This window comes from Fusarium phalaenopsidis, assembly GCF_050370095.1.
Source record: "Fusarium phalaenopsidis strain FUZ10S chromosome Unknown contig_32304, whole genome shotgun sequence".
NCBI lineage: Eukaryota > Fungi > Ascomycota > Sordariomycetes > Hypocreales > Nectriaceae > Fusarium > Fusarium phalaenopsidis.
In genome coordinates, this window is record NW_028145404.1 from 3139896 (window position 1) to 3157484 (window position 17589).

The following is a 17589-nucleotide window of genomic DNA, read 5'->3' on the forward strand; positions in this document are numbered from 1 at the left end:
TCCTTATTCTATGCCTTTGTCCCCCTTAAACTCCAGTTACAAACCCTGATACAGTTCCTCTACGACATCGCTGAGCATCCTGAGCCCGTAAAACTTGGCCACCCTTCTCATGACTCCCAACTTCTTGCTCACATCTTGCCTCGACACAATCTCCTTCCACTCTCCACTGCAAGTGCAGTGTTCCATAAAGTCGTTCAGCCTCAGTGCTCCGCAACGGACACACTTCAAATCCTGGGTTGACCACTCGACAACCCAGCTCTCCACCATGCCAAGTAGTCGCTCTTCAATGGCCACACGGTCGAATTCGCTACCACAAAAGCCGCATCGCCATGCCGTGCCTTCACCAAATAGATCCTCGTCTCGACACAGATCAAGGTCTCGTGCCATAGTACAGCTGTCACACGAAACCTGCAGGAGACGCAGGCTCTCAGACGGGTTGGTAAACGTGCCATCCTTGGAAAACTCTCGAACCTCAAATAGCGCCAGGAGCTCCTTGCGAAGCAGACGCGCCTCGAGCGTGATGTTCTTGTCAAGCGAGAGAACTTGCATCAGGGACTTGACAAGCTCGAGGATGGGGTTGCGTGGAGTGAGGTGCGAGCCAGGCAGACTAGGGAACGAGTAGTCTTCAGCGAGCTCTGGATGGAGCAGTTCGCGCTTCTGCTTGTTGATGAGGCCAACGATATCCTTCTTCAGAGGCTTCTCGAATGCCTTGCCGAGAATGATCTGTCCTTCATGATTCTCCAAGCCCTTGTTGGGCAGCTGTGTCAACCGCGGTGTCGCGTCTGGGTCTCCATTCTGAGGCCGCTTGAGTTGGTGCATGAGCTGGATAAACTCAATCACCCAGTCCTGGAACGTCGGCTGCAGACGTACAGGGAGGAATGTCGCCATCTGCCAGTTCATGACCGTTTCGAGGTTCTGCTCCTCAGCTTCGATCACCTCCTGACACGCCTTTCCTCCGTAGTTGAACTCGTCATACCACACTAGGTAATCCCAGTACTCCTTGATCTCCAGATCGATAAAGTGGAACAGAGGCTTGCTCTTGATCGACTTGATGATGTACTGACTGTAGGCGTATGCGTTGCCCACCTCGGCCTTTGTCGTCTGGAGGATGAGTCGATTGGCGTTGGCAAACACTACCTGAGAACCCACGCGGCGGAAGTCGGCCATCAGTTGCTGGAAGGCTTTGCGAGACATCATCTGGACGTAGTAGTGAAGAGCCCGATCGTACATGAACGAGTCAGGGTTCTCGACCCAGCGAACCAAGTGTTGCACCAAGACATCGGCCATGGTGCTCCCACGGCAAGCTTCAGCCCACCACGCCTTGACCATCTCGCGGAGGACAAGCACGCCCGCATTGGCGAACGCGCTCTCTGAGGTAAGCGTCTCGGAATCGTCTGCGGCAGGGTTGAACGAGACCGAGTCGGCACCCTCCAATTCGTTGATTAGAGACGATGTCAAGATGGTGTTGATGGCAAGGTTGCGGACATCAATGTCAATACACACTGATGAAAAGGTTCCAGGATTGTTCACACTTGGCATCTTGACAGTATCCAGAGGTCCAAGGAGGTCGTCCTTTTCGTAGCCAGCGTGATCAGGCCGCGAACCAGGAGACCACCAAAGGACGACTCCGTTGGCCTGCAGGCGCCGAGCATAGGCAACATCGATCAAGAACCGAGGATCATCGCGCTCCAGGTTGCATAGAGGAACATCGCCATAACGAGCTAGAGCAGTGAGATGCAAGATCCACGATCCAAGGCCGAGGTAATGTCCTACGAGTCGCTTGGCGATCACAGACTGCCAACCCAGGGGTGGCAACGAGCTATCCGCCGCATCATACTTCAGCGGAAGAACAGGGAAGTCTCCGAGGATTGGGACGTCGTGGATCAGCAGCTTGCGCTGAGAAGACTGGATCACCATCATCTGAGGTCGATGCTCGTCCTTGTGCATCTTCTTGACAATGTCGCCAATCTCCAGATGCGCCTTGCGTCGTGTCGTCACTTGCGTGATCTTGAACTGCAGCTTTTCTTGGTATCTGAAGCAGTCTTGCCAGTTGGTGCCAGCCGCCTCCTCATTTCGTCGGGCAAGCATCTCAGAGTACATCCTGGTGATGTTGGGGAGATCTTGACCAGAGTCCTTGCTCTTCTGCAGGATCACCACGTGGGCTTGATCGTTGGTTGTTGAGAAGATGCCAAAGATCTGGCGCTCGCCCGCCGTGATGTGAGAGATGTAGATGTAAGCTAGGGGAGACGTGTCGAGATATGTCCGTGGCTTGGCTGGTCGCTTCAGGCCTGCAAGATCAAAGCCCTGCTCAAGTCCCTTGCCAAGCACAGCGTCCTGTGTCTCATCGATGGTACACTGGTTGCCAAGACGCAAGACAGCTCGGATATTCAGGGGCACCTGTTTCTCGTAGACTCCCTCGACACTAGGATGGTTGAACAGAAGAGAGAACTTCTCACTCTCATTGAAATAGATGTCTTCTGGCACCGTCAACTTGAAAAGATGACTGGAAGGGTGACCGTTGGGGAGAGTGTAGTTGACCTGCTCAACTTCGCAGCCATCCACCTCAACATCAGGCAAATCCTTGCTCTTGAGGTTGAGAAAGACTTGACGGGGGACGTTGATCTTGAGCGTGTGGATCTTGGCATCGATCAGGACATGTGCCGTGACAATGCCAGGCGTGTCGGTAGCCTTGAGATGTAGAACCTGCCAGTTGTTCATGTATGTGACATGGGCTTGCTTCATGAACGTTTGCTGGATGTTGTTGCCGGCATGTCCTCGTCGATCACCGAAGAGTTGTCGTCTGCGAATGCGAGCTTGCTTCTGCAACTTCCACTTCTTTTTCTGATACATCAAGAACGCCTCGTAATTCTCAGAAGGACTTGGCATGACCTTGGGAAGTGCAGCCATGGGGTCAGGGTTCTCTGCAGGCTCTGGGTCTTTGCGCTTCTGCACCGTCGTTGCAGTTTGAGAGGCTGCCACGGCTGAGCTGACTGACTTGGGCTTCAAGAGCTTGTTCCCGAAATCCTCAAGATCGTTCATCTGAGTGCCGTTGATGTTCGTGATGTCTTCCAAGGGGCTCTTCTTGAACAGATCCGTGAGCTTCTTCTGCTTCATCTTGTCATCCTTGATGTTGATCCTCCTTTGAAGCCAATCAGGATGCGGCACCCGGGGAACTGGGTTGCGAACTTTCTGGAGAGCAGCGGGAATGGTGATGAGCTTTTGGATGACTGAGCCCAATCGCTCCAGGTAATAATCCCAGTCGAGCAGTGCTCGAGGGTCGGTGTCGGCGGGCTCCTCCTTCAACCACTTCTTGAGATACGTTCGCTTGACTGATTCTTCCGCAGAGAAAATTGCCACGGGAACGGCTCGTTCAGTAACGGGGGCATTCTTGGGTCGAGCACAGATAATGAACTTGCAGTTCAATCCCTTGTCTTTGACCATACCCTCGCCCAGGAAGTCTGCCAAACGTTTGGCCGTGGTGATACTGGTCGACTTTTGCGACCCATACTCCTCGAGTGTCTTGGACATGCTTCGATTCTCGGAAATGAGTTCCATCAGCTCCTCATCCGCTAGAGTAGTACCCTTGCTATGGAGGACATCAAGCCAGCGGTTGGCAACCTTGGCGACCGCAGCGTAGCATTCAGCCAGAGTGGTTCCCTCCAGGAAGAACTTGAAGATTTGCTGCTGGAAGATCTTGATAAGCTTCAGCTCACCACGACGCTTCACCTCGAAACCCTTGAGCTCAGCAAGACTGCCGTCATCGTTGAAGACGGCATATCTCTTCTTCAAGTTCTTGTCCTCCTCCTTTGACGTTGGTAGAACCATGGCCTTGTAGGGACCGTCGACTTCGAAAAAGATAGAGTTGTCGCTGTGTGTCTCGTACTTGAGCGTCTTCTTGTCAACCAGAGTCTGGTACTGGTGGTTGGTGAATTTGGCGTGGACGAGATGGTTAAGCATGACACAAGGATATGAGATGTTGAGCTTCTTTCCACCTTTCATCTTGAAGGAAAAGTTCTCTGGGAATGTCGCGGGTAGCATACACCAGATACCATCAGTGTCCAGCTCAAGTGGTCGTCCAAGTCGCTCAACAAGAGATCGTGCCATCTGGATGATATGGGCACCAGTCAAACAAGTAACGCCAGCCATCTCGAGGGAGTACCAACGTGAACCCTTTCTCATGACGTATCCGTAGAACGAGTTCAGAATGACCTTGTGGGCAAGCTGTAGTGAATCGTACAGAACAATCATCTTCTTTGCAGCTTCAACCTCGCTTGAAGGCGCGCCGGATGATTGAAGAGATGATGTCTTGCCCTTCCAGACTTTGGCCTTGCCCTTGTAATCATATCGACGATCACGGAAGTCTCGTACAGTGTTGATATAGAATGGGTTCTCTCGCTGGCAGATGATTGCCTCTCGCACAATGGTAGTTGAGTCGTGGATCTTGTGGTAGACCTTCTGAGAGTAGAGCTGGAGACGTTTTCGTACAAGGCCTGCTTGCTCATCCGCACTCAGCTCCTGGAACGTCCGCTGTGGAGCATTGGGATGCTTTCCAGGGAACCTTTCATTTTCGAGTGCATGTCGGATCATGTTGTATTCGTCTCGCTTTGCCGGGATGTACTCGCCTCTCCAGGCCCAGGGCATTCTCCTGTCGCAAGTCTTTCCTGGTCTGTTGAAGTCACATGCAGCGCAGTCGGATTCCTTAATCATCGAGTCGGGCTGCAATCGATTGGTCGTCATGATGTTGGGGTACATGGAAGCAACGTCAAGATGGTAGATTAGTGGCCTTTCGTTGCGGTTTGGTGTCTCCTTCAGCTTGTTCAGTCTTTCGACGATCTGGGCCTTGACCTCATCGTAGTTTTCAACATCATCAAATGACTTGTTCTCTTCGACCTCGATGACGAATCTCAGAGCGGCGTCGAGATCGTTGAGAAGCTCGTCAATGGCACTGGGTTCGACGGCAAAGTCAACAGGGATATCAGCTCGGAATACACCAGCTTCGATACTCTCGACGTGACCACCGACGTAGGTCTCTGAGTCAAGGAGATGTCCGTCCCAGAAGGCTTCTTTCGGTGTGATATACTTGTTTGGAAGCACGATCTCTCTTTGATAAGCTTGCACCATCAGCAGCATCTCGCAGAGAGTACCGGTTCCCTTTCTCAACACATCGTCACCGCCCAGCGGCAAGATGGTACAGAGAGAGAAGATGAAGGGGTGCACGTATTTCATGTAAAGATAGTATGTTGCCACGGCATCTGAGACGGAGTATTCGGCTAGAGTCTGAGGCCGCTCGGTGGCATAAGGCGTCATCAGCTCGGGGTCAAGCTCATCAGGGTCGTATCCAAGCTTTGCGACTGTGACGGCCTTGAGACCACGGGAACCCTGAGGAAGATACGAGTCTCGGTTGACCCAGTGAAAGCAGTCCATGTGTACGCTGTAGTTGCACTTGTACTGATCCTCACTGTCCTTCTTCCAACCAATTTCGTGGTACATGTCGATGCCGTTGACGCTAGCTCTGGCTTCTACGAAAGGCCAATCGAAAAAGTCACCGTTGTATGTTGCAATGACAGTCGGGCGTGCCTCCTTAATATGGAGGAAAAATCTCTCGATGACGGCCTTCTCGTCAGGTTCGTTGAAGATCATGAAAGGACCCGGGTACTCTGGCTTGGGAGTGTAGTCAAAGTCGCCAATATCTTCGGAGAGGATTGTTCGGTTGGTGATTAGAAACCCTTGGCCATCGATCATGTACGAGATCATGATGATCTGATCGACGGCGGCGTCGGGGAATTTGAGAGGAGCTTTTGCCGTTTCAATATCATAGGCCATGACCACAGGGTCCGCTGGAAGTGATCTCTGATCGTTGGGAGAAATCTTGGTTACTCCGTGCTTCGCTTCCACGAAGTACCAAGTTCCTACTCGTACGTCTGCGACTCTTGGTAAGTGAGGGTTCAACAAAGCTTCGAGTACAACAAAGATGGCGAGAATAAACTGAATCAGGGCAAAGGTGAATAGTGGTCTCATGGCCTGTAGAAGGCTCTGAAGTAGCAAATACTTGGGTTGCAAACATCATGTAAAGATAGTCGGACTGGTAACAAAAAAGAAGACTCACCCATATCTATCATTACTCGTACATGGTATGGAACATCGTATTCTCGTATATCGACAATAAAGTCGCTGGCATCCGCGAATGCATTGTTCATTTGTCGGTCGTCATCTCGTGAATCATCAAAAAGGTCAAAATCGCCGTTCGCAGCACTATGATTTGTTAGCTGGCACTTGCCAGGATAGGAGATCAACTCACGCTGCAACCTCGGCGTAGGCATCCATAGCATTCATGTTCTTCTTGTTCTTCTCCGCAATGGGCATGATGTCCTTCCTCGCGGCCAGGAGGTCGCTGACATTGGCAAACCTCAGCTCGAGAAAAGTCCTTCGGTAGCCAACCAAGTGATTCGGCATGTTGAGATCATCCTTTTCGACTTGTCGAATCGACTTGACGACGCCGCCTCCAGGAACTCTCTTGGCCCATTCTTCCACCTCTGACTCGTGGCCCTTCTTCACAGCGATGAGGAAGTAAGGATCGTATTCTACCGTCGCCTTGAAGGTCGAGCCGTCTTCCTCGATGAAGTAGCAGTCAACTGCTGCTCGGCCGCCAGGTATCCGCTCGTCCTCGATCGATGTGGGTTGAATGTTGACCAGCCAGCCCTCTTTCTTCTTGCCGCTCTCATAACGCCCAAAGCCCATGTTCTCATCAATGGTGTGCGCTAACCGGGTACGCTCCCACCTCTCGTCGGCCGAGGTGGCCTCGTTTCTCGACGAGGCCGCGAATGTCCGCGTGCGAGCGCCATGGTAGGCAACCTTTCCTCCCCGACGAAAGCCCTTTTGAGGGCGACGAAGGCTTGTGTTGGGCATCCTCTGGGAGAGGCTCCCCTGGAGAGGAGGGATTGTATTAGCGAGCCGAGGATGTTATGAGGAGGTTGAGAAGCGTCATGAAAGGGGAAGAGGATGGGAAGAAAAGGAAAAGACGTTGAAGAAGAGAATCGAAAACGTGGTTAAAAAGTCAACAATGGACCCCGTAGAAGCGGAGCGACTGTGGAAACTTGAGTAGAGGAAGTGCAAGGGCAGGCCAAAAGACTTGATCTAGATTGGTACATTTCATTTGGGGGGAGACGTGAGGCGCGTCGAAACGCGTCTTCGCGACGCGTTAACGCCCCACTACGAGTTTAATGGATTTCCCACGGAGCAACGCAGCGCAACGCCCTGACGCACGGGCCACATCGGCAACCGGCGGGCCTGCAGGGCTTTCGAGAGCGTCATCGGGTCGGCCCATGTGAGAAGGACGACTTTCTGGCTGTGTGCCCGATTCATGACACCAATTGCGCCGCAGAGGTAGCCAGAAATGGCTTCAAACCAGGACGATGGGCAGCCAAAGCCCGGCGAAAAGACACTGCATGTCTGGTCGAAACCTATAGAGCAGAACGAGGCCACGGCCACCGGCGAGAATGGAGCGACATCCACCAATTCGAGGCCGACAATCTCGGAGGCCGTGTCCATGATTAAGAAGGACGACTTCGCAAACGTTGCCAATACGCCGTGCGCTCGACAAGGGTTCATCACAGGAATTGCTTCTGGTGCTGGTATTGGAGGCTTGAGATTTGTCCTCCGAGGTGAGTCGACCCTATACAGACTTGCACCTCGCACAATCATGGCCTGACCATTGTGTAGGAAACGCCACGAGCGCCGCAAATTGGGCCGTTGGAGTCTTTGTCCTCGGAAGCATGGCGTCCTACGAATGGTGCCAGTACCTCCGCCGAGAGGAGCGACGACAAATGAAGCGACATATCGAAGTGGTGTCGGAGAACCGGAAGGAACAGGCAAAGAAGATTTCGGAGGCGAGACAAGAGCACGCGAGGTTGGAGGCGGAGAAGAAGGCCGCAGAGAAGGCCTGGTACAAGTTCTGGTGAACTTGGGACCGATCTTCTGGCGGCATGTACCATTGTGTAAAAGTATTATGTGTACCGTCTACTTGGGTACTGTTCTGGACAAGAGGAGGAGATGCTCAAAGTAGAGAGCCAGGATTCAAGGGTCAGAAGAGCCCGCTAAGAATAAAAGGTGTAAAACGTGAATTCGGTACCTAACTGTGATGCCTACGTAAGTGATCTCTCAGAGACCAGGGTATAAAGCGGACTGATGAAGCCATTGCGATTGTATCTTCCCTCCGCCGTCCGTGAACCATCAAAGCAACTTGTGAAGTCGTGCTGTTGAACAAAAAAAACGCTTCTTGCCGCAAATTTGTTAAGCAAGGTTGATGAAATAACAAACGCCAACGAAGCCGCCTAAGCAAAATGTCGGAATAGTCCCCTTCCGCCTGCCGAGTGTCTAGTCCCAGTCCATCCAGTATGAGCCATAGTATCATTATCCCGTCGTAATAGCAATGTTCTGAGCATCTGCGTCCATAAACCTGACCTTTCTCGACGGAGACTTTTCCTCTGGGCCAATGGTGATTCCTGGCCCGCGGCGTCGTCGCTGGTTGCGTCGAGCCCGTGCCTCATTCTCTTCTCGCTTGCGATATTCGGCCATCTGCTGCCTCCGCTTCATGGCGCGAGCCTGTGCCAGAGCAGGTGTGGGCTTGAACCCGATGCCGTTGATTCCAGTGCCGTCGTCATCTTCATCGTCGGGGTCGTAGATTGTGATTTCGTCCTCGTGCCACGTCAGTGCGGCTCTGATGGGGTCGACAATCTCCATTTCCTCGTCGTCTCCATCGTCAAATGGACGTCTCGATGGTTTTTTCATGCGCAACGGTGGTGAGCCTGTTCTCTTCTTGACCTTGGATTTTGATTCGGATAGCCGGTTGATGGACGGGTATGCATGATGCAGGCTACTGTCTGCCGGCCTTGGTGCTTCGGCAAGCTGACGATCCTCCTCCGCCTTATCCCGCGGGGCCCCGCGTGAGGCTTTTGGTGATGGCTCCCGAGCCGGCAGAAAAGACTTACCGTCCAGGTCGACGACTTCTTGGACGGTAGGAGGCGCATCTCTCATCATCTCATCAGGCCTCTGTCGTTTCCTAGCAGACTCGTGGGCATCGCTGTCGTCGTTGTCGTTGCTGGTTGCCCCGCCCCCACTTTCCAGTGCGAGACCACGGAACTTGTGGGCGACGGTTGAGCGCGGGCTATTGCTGCCATCGTCGGGGTTCGCGGCGGAAGATGAAGACGAAGGGTCGATCTCAAAGGAGAACTGAATTGGCGAGAGCCATAGCTGCTCGCCTCGCTTGCGCTTTGGAGTGCTGAGGCTCTGTGGTGATGCGGCGGCCATGGTTCAATGCCGTTGTTTAATAAGAGTCAGAAGCGGCCAGGACACGACCGCTTGGTCGGTTGGAGACGAGGGCCCGCCCGAGCTGAGTTGTGCTGTGCTGAGCTGTTGGGGTTGCGCACGCACGCATGCACCACCCGCTGCTGTCACCTCAATCCAGAGCGGATTAACCTAGAAGGGAAATGGAGGAAAATGGAAGAGGAAACGTGCGGTGTTTGTCAAAGACAAGGCACCGATCTAGGTGAGATTTGGTTTACTTGCGCAGACTCTGGGCACGCTGGCAGGCCTCGTGATTCTCTTTACATGTACAGCAGGTGACCACCTGCTCCTGGGCAATAAGGCGCTCACTCAGCGTCACATCCCATCCAGACCGAGCCCGATCTCATGGCAAGCATCCCATCGTAGATCTCCCCCAGCGTCATGTTTCAGATAATATGCCTTGACGGCTAAATTTGGTACGAGACAAGGTATCTAATAAAATCGGGACAGCTCCCGCAGGGCTGTCGACGGCTGTATTGTGCCGGATGGGGTGTAGCTCATTTATTCCGCCCAGATTAACGCCATTGTTTCCCCGTGTCAAACCACATCAACACCACCACCGCCAGACCTCAGCCCACCCATCACCAAGGCATCGACCTGAACTCTCGGCCTTCCCATGTTTGACCCTGGCGATGGGGTCTTTGCTTTGGTGCTGTGATTCATCGCTGCCCCCCTTTCTGAGAGAAAGTGCTGTTCCAAGTGGTAGCGGTCGTCTCGAGGACGTTTTCGTGTTTGCAGACAGCTCAGCTGCCTTGACCAGCCCGTCTCGCGGGCGAACTAAAGGTATTATATGGTGTTCATCCAGTTGAGATGGCCTGTACGTTGTTAGACACCATACGAATGCTGCCGGCCATCGATAAACACTTACTCGGAGCAGCTTCGTCCTCGCGCCGACAGTGTCAACACCCAGCTGTTGCAGATCCTCGTCACTTAGACGCGAAACCTGCGCCGGGGACATTCCAGTCAGGCACTTTTCGTACTTGTGCAACCTCAACGCGCGGAGCCATTTGGCCACCCATCTGGGGTCTTGGGAGTTGTGAGGGAACGCTGGCATCGGCCACTTGGGCTTTGTTCCCGGCTGGATGAGGAGTTCCTCCTGTCGACGCCAGAGATCCCGCTTGCGGTCCTTGAGGGTCTGGATCAAGGGCTCGATCTCGCGGAGACACGGTAGCTCCGCGATGGATGTGAGGGCGGCTGTTCGTTCTTCGTCGTTGAGGACTGAAAACCACGTCTTGATGATCTCCATCTCCTCGCCCACCCTTTCGCTGTCGCTCTGCGAGCTAACATGGGAGCGGAAGGACAAGGACGGAGAGCTGGATGCTGACCCCGAGATGGAGCTTGAGAAACTAGAGTATGAAGACATTGTGATGGGCGAGTGAATGTGATGCAGATGCTGAGTCTGAATTAAAGAAGAAAGGAAGCAGAAGAAGAAGCTTCGTAGGCTCTTGAAGAAATATATTTCGAAGCAAAAGATAACATATGCAAGCAAGGCTTACGAGTTGGCTGGATGTGGTCGATTGATCAGGGCTATGGCGTGGTCTATCTGACGGCGACAAGGGACGCCTGGGAGCAAATCACCTCAGGTCATAAGGTTGTTGGAGGGGGATTGAGCATGTATTTATTAGGGTGTGCTCCTGAAGGCGAAATGAACCAACGATTCTCGTCTCAGGCCGCCCTGACTTGGACGAGCAACGTTCGATCCCCTATCTAATCAGAGATAGATGACGGGCCGTCTCATGCGACACCCTTGGGAGTCTGGCCCAGCTCGCCCTGATCGTGGCAAGATTCATGAGAAGACGAGATTTCGTCTTGTCCCTTACAATGAGAATATTCCCTTTGCTCTTGAGCGGGATATGAGCAAGTTATCCTTGGTAGTGCGCTCCACACGTCCTAACACCAAAATGCTGTCCAACGACATCCATCCCCAAGATCCCTGGCGCACTACTGTGTCAAGGGTTCGCTCAGCTTGGGACGCCCCAATCATAACTAGCTCAAATCGATCAAAGTCTTGGGAATAGTCACATATTTTTGTGCTCTAATCCTTACAAGCGTCCAAGATCTCAGATGCGCCACAAAGGGTTCGTGGGGGCCGTGAGCGGGTTTAGCTGGCCATGCAGGCGCCTTCAAGTCTAGCCATGCATGTCCTTTTCGGTACCGAACACTAGGCTCCTCTCAAAGATTCTCGGGAGCATCTGGATCTTAAGTCGGGACCTTGCAATAACGGTAGTTGAGTGTCCCGAGTCCCGATCTGGGCCTGTTGGTGTTTTCCGATCGAGGCTCTGCCTCTACTTCGAAAGATGACTTGTCATGATACCTTCAGTGGCCAGGTTAAGCATCTTGTTGACTCGCCGAGTTCGACTTCTTTTTAGGAATGATTCAGTGGTCTAGTTTGATTCATAGGTTCGTCAATCCTTCAGCACCATGTTTCCAGAATGCTCAATGTGTACTTAAAAATGACATCTTCCCCAAGGGTATCGCTAAAACAATGCGGTTGCAGCACCAAGACTTCCAATCCTGTAAACTTTTGCTCCCCAACATGACTACAATCAACCACAGCAGACCGTCGTCTCCTCGATGCCCTTGGGCTTGCTCTCGTCTCCTTCCAGACCCTCAAGGTCAATCTTGACCACCAACCAGTCGCAAAAGAACTTGCCCAGGCCGCTGCCGACAAAGATGCTGATGATGACATATCCGTTAAAGTACATGGCGAGCAGCATGATGATGTAGGCGCCTGCAAAAGTCATGGCGTGGATGACGGAGCGCACCAGCTGCTGCAGAGGCGAGGCCCGGTAGGTGAGGGTTTGCCGCGTGGGCATGACGGCGCCGGTGCAGCCCGCGGCGGCCATGGCGACGCCGTGAGTTGTCGCCTGACGGTGGAATTGCCGCTGTAGTAGAGCATCATACTCCTTGCCCATGCGGCGGAAGAATTCGACAAGGACGACCAGGAGGATGACGCCGATGCAAGTGGCAACCATCATGCCCGAGTTCTGAATTTGCCATGATTCGGCGAGGAAGCACGCGTCAATTGTGTTCCAGTTCCAAAGCATCTATGGTGTTGTAAGTTCACCGTCCATGACGCTTCTTGGATGTCCTTACCTCCACCTTGCACGCGGCACCGCCGCTGTCCATGTTTCCCATGTCGTGGCTCATCTTGAATGATTGTTTGCGCGTCCGCGACGAGCTGTAAAGAAGACGATGATAATGGACCAGAGCGAGGTGCAAGACAACGACCGTCAACACGATAGCAAGACGATATGGTTGGAGCCGGGTCAGCCACGGGGGGTTGAATGTGGGCGCGAGTGTTTAATACGTCTCAAGACCCAGAGCCGAGTTCGTCGGCCAACTTCCAGTATGGGTAATGTGGAGAAGACGGACGGATTTGGGGGGTAATCCAGCAGTTAAGACCCTGGTGAGAAGGATTGAGTTGGTTCCAAGACTCGGGACGAGAAGGAGGGAAGCGATGCAGCCGCAGAGACAAGGAGAGGCTCTTACCTGAGCCAAAGACGACTCTGTAGTTATTAATAATGGATTTTAATCCATGATACGAGGGCGATACAACCCGACAGAGAGTGAGGCCAAGAATCTTAAAGCGGAGGTTGATTCTCCAAGAGCGGAGCCCGGTGGAGCCGGAGGTCGGACGGCCCCACCCGCAGACCCCAGGAAAACGTGCTCATTCCTGCTCAACTCCATCTTTATTGTCTCGCCATAGACATCACCAACAAAGCGCAGCGTCGCAATGCTCATCTTTTCCCTCTTTCTGGGCTGCGTCGATTCATCAAGGTCAGCCTGACCAATCCTCCACCCGTAGTTTGAGCAAATAAGCAGGAGCATCATTCCCGATCCGGCCTGCCTGCCGCGTCCAGGGTCTCGTCTCCGTCGCCTTATCCTGGGCAATACTGGAGCATCCATCTTCAAACCCGCTCAGTCATGGATCCCGTTCGTTTATTCAGTCCCGCCAACCTGGCTCCTCGGTGGAGACGCCGCCGACGGTTCGATTCTTATTTCTATGGCATCACGTCCGTCGCCATCTTGTTCGTCATTGCCGATCCGTCTTGTCCCTCGCGGCTTGTTGCACCACCGCTCCACTGGATTGGGAGTTGACCATATAATTTCTTGTCCACTACCAACGCGTCTTGACCTCTATCCTTGTTCTTGACATTCTCCCGAACACATCGTCGGACAAAAATCATTCACCATGGCGTCCCTACACCAGCTGGGTGCTCGCCACATCCAGAACATGAGCGAGGCCAAATCCCTCGAGCCTCATTGGGGATACGCAGACCGAGCCGTCCCTTGCACAAACGACAAGGGCTCTTGCGAGTATCTCGATCTCGTCTACTATGCCCACGACCTGGGTATGCTCTATACGGGCATCTTCTGGGGCACCATCCTCGCCATCCTCTTCGTCTGGGGTATCCTCCGACATGTCGGCCGGCCGTCGGCTCCGTCTACCATCTCAAATCTGAACCCTAAGGCGGGTTTTGCCAAGGTTCGTCGCAGCATCGCTGCCATGACGCGCAAGTACTTGCTCCCGGACGCGGCCCGGGTCATCTTTGGCCGCACTACTCGTCTTCAGGTCGTCATCCTGCTCACGCTTCTGGGCTATCTGACCATCTGGACTTTCGTGGGCATGTCCTATCGCAAATGGATCACTCCCGTCAAGGATATGCCGGGCACTTACAACACCCGCACGAGTCTCGGCCCCTGGTCCGACCGTATCGGTACTCTGGCGTATGCCTTGACACCGCTCTCTATCCTTCTGTCCAGCCGAGAGTCGATCCTCTCCCTCATCACTGGCGTCCCTTACCAGAGCTTCAACTTTTTGCACCGATGGTCGGGCTACATCATCTTTATCCAGAGCGCTCTCCACACCATTGCTTGGTGCATCGTCGAGATTCGCCTGTATCAGCCCCAGCCTTCAGTTGGTCTCGAATGGATCGTTCAGACTTACATGATTTGGGGCATTGTGGCCATGATTCTGCTCACTCTGCTCGTCCTAGGAAGCACCCCTTGGGGCATCCGTCTGACAGGCTATGAGTTTTTCCGCAAGTCTCACTATGTCCTAGCCATGGTTTACATCGGTGCTTGCTGGGCCCATTGGAAGGCCCTTAAATGCTTCCTCCTCCCCGCCCTCCTACTCTGGTTTGTCGACCGTGGTTTCCGGTTCCTGCGAGCTGCCTATCTCCACTACCACCATCTCCCCGATGGCAACATGGGCTTCCGGGCTTCCCAGGCCGTCATCACCCGTTTCCCCGACCCCGAGCATGGCGATATCCTGCGACTCGACCTTGAGAACAACCAGGACCCGTGGCAAGTTGGCCAGCATTACTACCTCTGCTTCACCGAGAGCAGCATCTGGCAGTCCCACCCTTTCACGCCCCTGAATGCTCCTATCGTTGAGAAGGGCGTTGTGAAGCACTCGTACATCATGCGTGCTAAGAAGGGCGAGACTAAGAAGGTGGCCGAGCTGGCGGCCAAGAAGCTGGAGAACTCTGAGAAGGCAACCACATCTGTGATCCTCACTGGTGGATATGGTGAAGAGACTATGGACGAGGTCGCCCCCGACACTAATATTATGTGTGTCGCCGGTGGCACTGGTATCGCCTATGTGCTCCCCGTGCTCCTCGAACTCGCACGATCACCCATCTCCCGAGACCGAAAGATTGAGCTCGTCTGGGCCATTCGTCATGCCGCCGATGCTGAATGGGTCCACAAGGAGATGGAGCTCCTCCAACAGGCCCGAAAGGCCCTGAACCTGAAGATTCGAGTGTACGCGACACGAGACGCTGGTAGCGGCCCCCTGCCTCGAGAGAAGGACGACAAGGCCGCGACCGACGGCGCCGGGCAGGTTGGTTCATCATCATCGTCGGACGTGGACGAGGACTGCGCGTGCGGCACCGAAGTCCCCGTCGCAAAGATCGGCCATGGCACCGTCGACGAGGACCGACATCCCAACCTTCCCAAGCTCGTCAAGGACTTTGTGAGCACCACAATCAGAGGTCCCACGACCGTTTTCGCCAGTGGCCCTGGAGGCATGATTAGCGACCTGCGGACGATTGTGGCCGGGTGCAACTCCGGCAGTAAGGTATGGAAGGGCGAGGAGCGATTCGACGTCAAGCTGGTGTGCGACGACCGACTGGAATGGTAGTCGACGAGATGAAAGGGATTCGAAAACTTTGCTTTGCTTTAAGATACCACTCTGCATTTCTTGCGGCGCTTTCAAGCTGAAATATGTACATAATTGAAGGGCAGCATCGACTGCGCCATGTCTATAACATGACTTTGAGATCCACCCGTTGATGACTTGATCTTGATGCGATATGAGTTACATTTACCCTGCCGTGATTCCTGCTGGCCGGGTCAAGTCGAGTTTCAAGTGTTTACACATCACATGACACGACAGAAGCTATTCTGTAAGTTACATGAGAACCTGTGGAACCCGTGGGCCTAGCTCCATCATGACGATGATGAGCTGGTTGGATGAGATGCCTTCTTGGGCGACACCTTCAACTCGACTAGCGACAGAATTGGTCGCATCCATCTCATCGAAGCTCAAGCCACGCAAACTATACCATACCTAATAAGGCAGAGCAGCCAAACAAGCACCAGCTGCAACCGCGCCACTCACACCGAGAAGCCCGCAGCTTAAAAGCCATGACGCGCGCCACCCCGCAACAATTGCCATAACTCGGTGAAGCTGTCAGACATCATGTCATGCCATCCACGGATTGGATGGGTTCACAGCAATTTTCACTACAGTACCAAGAGAGAGAGCTAGGAAGCTCCCAGGCATGTCCCATGCGAGAAACAGCTTTTCCCCCACGGGTCGTGTCCCCATTGGCAGTTTAGCCTGAATTCCAGAGTCATGATGGGTCCCCAGCTTTTCGCATTTATCCCCCCTCTCGTTCCATCGAGTACCACCACGCCTCGCAGCCCGGTGTTGCAGAAACGAGTGGTTAAAACCTCACCGCATCTCAGATTACCGGGAGATCTCCTTTTCTCTTTCATTCATCGTTCTCTGTGCTGGTGGAAGAAGAAAGAAGACATAAATACACTCTCATCCGTCCCCCCTCATACCAAACCACCCCACCATCATTACCATCACCCCGCCTTATAGTGATATCATTCAATCATGGCCGACGCTCCCATCTCCTTCATTCCCCTCGGCGCCATCGTCCAGTCCCTGGTCGTCAAGGGCATCAACATTGTCCAGGGCTTCGCCACCCAGGAGGAATATGAAAAGTACAACTCGCCCTACTTTGGCGTCACTGTAGGCCGTGTCGCCAACCGCATCAAGGGTGCCCGCCTCGACAGCCTCAACGGCAAGGAGTACACCCTCGCCGCAAACAACGGCCCCAACCACCTCCACGGCGGCGAGGTCGGCTGGAGCAAGCGCGTCTGGGACGGTCCCAAGCCTGTCGGCCTCCGTGAGGTCCCTGGTATTGACAACTTTGAGGGAGGCGAGAGCGTTGCCTTTACCCTCACCAGCGAGGACGGTGATGAGGGTTACCCGGGTACTGTCGAGGTGACTGTCGTCTACACGACTGGTATCCAGAAGGTTGAAGGAAAGGAGGTCACCATCCTTGCCATGGACTACGAGGCCAAGCTCATCGACGGCGCCGACGAGACCGTCATCAACATGACAAACCACTCCTACTTCAACCTCAGCGGCCAGGAGACCATCGACGGCACAAACATCACTCTCCCGACCAACAGATACCTCGCTGTTGACGAAGGCCTGATCCCCACTGGCAAGATTGAGCCCTTCCCAGGTGTCAACGCCGACGAGGCCGTCCTCATGGGAGCAAAGGAGCCTAACATCGATCACTGCTTCGTTCTCAGCACGGACCCCTCCTCGGTGCCCCTCGACACCCGCTCCGAGCCCCTTAACCTCAACCTCCGGGCCCACCACGCCGGCGCCGGCGTCAATCTCGACGTCCTGAGCACTGAGCCCACCTTCCAGGTCTACACTGGCTCCGGCATTGATGTGCCCGAGGTCAACGGCAAGGCCGCCCGTGGTTCGCGCGCCGGCTTCTGCTGCGAGCCAGCGCGCTATGTCAACGCCGCCAACGTCCCCGAGTGGAAGAACATGGTCCTGCTCAAGAAGGGAGATACATACGGCGCTAGGATCGTGTACAAGGCCTGGGCGGACTAAGATGGAAATCTTGTAGGACATGAAATGAAAAAAAAAGAAAGAAAACCAATTGGATAAGCACGATTTTATGAACGCCTAGCTAGGTATTATGA

The 17589-nt window shown here is 53.8% G+C and overlaps 7 protein-coding genes across 7 annotated transcripts; 3 read left to right on the forward strand and 4 right to left on the reverse strand.

Moving 5' to 3' along the window:
• Window positions 1–36: 36 nt before the first annotated feature.
• On the reverse strand, window positions 37–6906 carry LRP88_10234 (DNA polymerase epsilon catalytic subunit; the record flags this gene model as incomplete). The annotated part of the gene is made up of 2 exons (XM_083246698.1): window positions 37–6031; window positions 6299–6906. 2 exons carry the CDS (start codon window positions 6904–6906, stop codon window positions 37–39), a joined length of 6603 nt encoding a protein of 2200 aa, XP_083097811.1.
• A 487-nt stretch (window positions 6907–7393) lies between these two features.
• LRP88_10235 (COX20 family protein) lies at window positions 7394–7958 on the forward strand (the record flags this gene model as incomplete). The annotated part of the gene is made up of 2 exons (XM_083246699.1): window positions 7394–7661; window positions 7720–7958. The coding sequence occupies 2 exons, from the start codon at window positions 7394–7396 to the stop codon at window positions 7956–7958; spliced, it is 507 nt and encodes a 168-aa protein (XP_083097812.1).
• A 451-nt stretch (window positions 7959–8409) lies between these two features.
• Window positions 8410–9306, reverse strand: LRP88_10236 (uncharacterized protein; the record flags this gene model as incomplete). The annotated part of the gene is made up of 1 exon (XM_083246700.1): window positions 8410–9306. One exon carries the CDS (start codon window positions 9304–9306, stop codon window positions 8410–8412), a length of 897 nt encoding a protein of 298 aa, XP_083097813.1.
• Window positions 9307–10139: 833 nt separating this feature from the next.
• On the reverse strand, window positions 10140–10705 carry LRP88_10237 (uncharacterized protein; the record flags this gene model as incomplete). Its single annotated transcript, XM_083246701.1, has 2 exons — window positions 10140–10157; window positions 10211–10705. The coding sequence occupies 2 exons, from the start codon at window positions 10703–10705 to the stop codon at window positions 10140–10142; spliced, it is 513 nt and encodes a 170-aa protein (XP_083097814.1).
• A 1183-nt stretch (window positions 10706–11888) lies between these two features.
• LRP88_10238 (Ctr copper transporter family-domain-containing protein) lies at window positions 11889–12492 on the reverse strand (the record flags this gene model as incomplete). Its single annotated transcript, XM_083246702.1, has 2 exons — window positions 11889–12389; window positions 12439–12492. 2 exons carry the CDS (start codon window positions 12490–12492, stop codon window positions 11889–11891), a joined length of 555 nt encoding a protein of 184 aa, XP_083097815.1.
• A 1045-nt stretch (window positions 12493–13537) lies between these two features.
• LRP88_10239 (ferric reductase like transmembrane component-domain-containing protein) lies at window positions 13538–15490 on the forward strand (the record flags this gene model as incomplete). The annotated part of the gene is made up of 1 exon (XM_083246703.1): window positions 13538–15490. One exon carries the CDS (start codon window positions 13538–13540, stop codon window positions 15488–15490), a length of 1953 nt encoding a protein of 650 aa, XP_083097816.1.
• Window positions 15491–16474: 984 nt separating this feature from the next.
• Window positions 16475–17497, forward strand: LRP88_10240 (galactose mutarotase-like domain-containing protein; the record flags this gene model as incomplete). The annotated part of the gene is made up of 1 exon (XM_083246704.1): window positions 16475–17497. The coding sequence occupies one exon, from the start codon at window positions 16475–16477 to the stop codon at window positions 17495–17497; it is 1023 nt and encodes a 340-aa protein (XP_083097817.1).
• Between the last annotated feature and the right edge of the window lie 92 nt (window positions 17498–17589).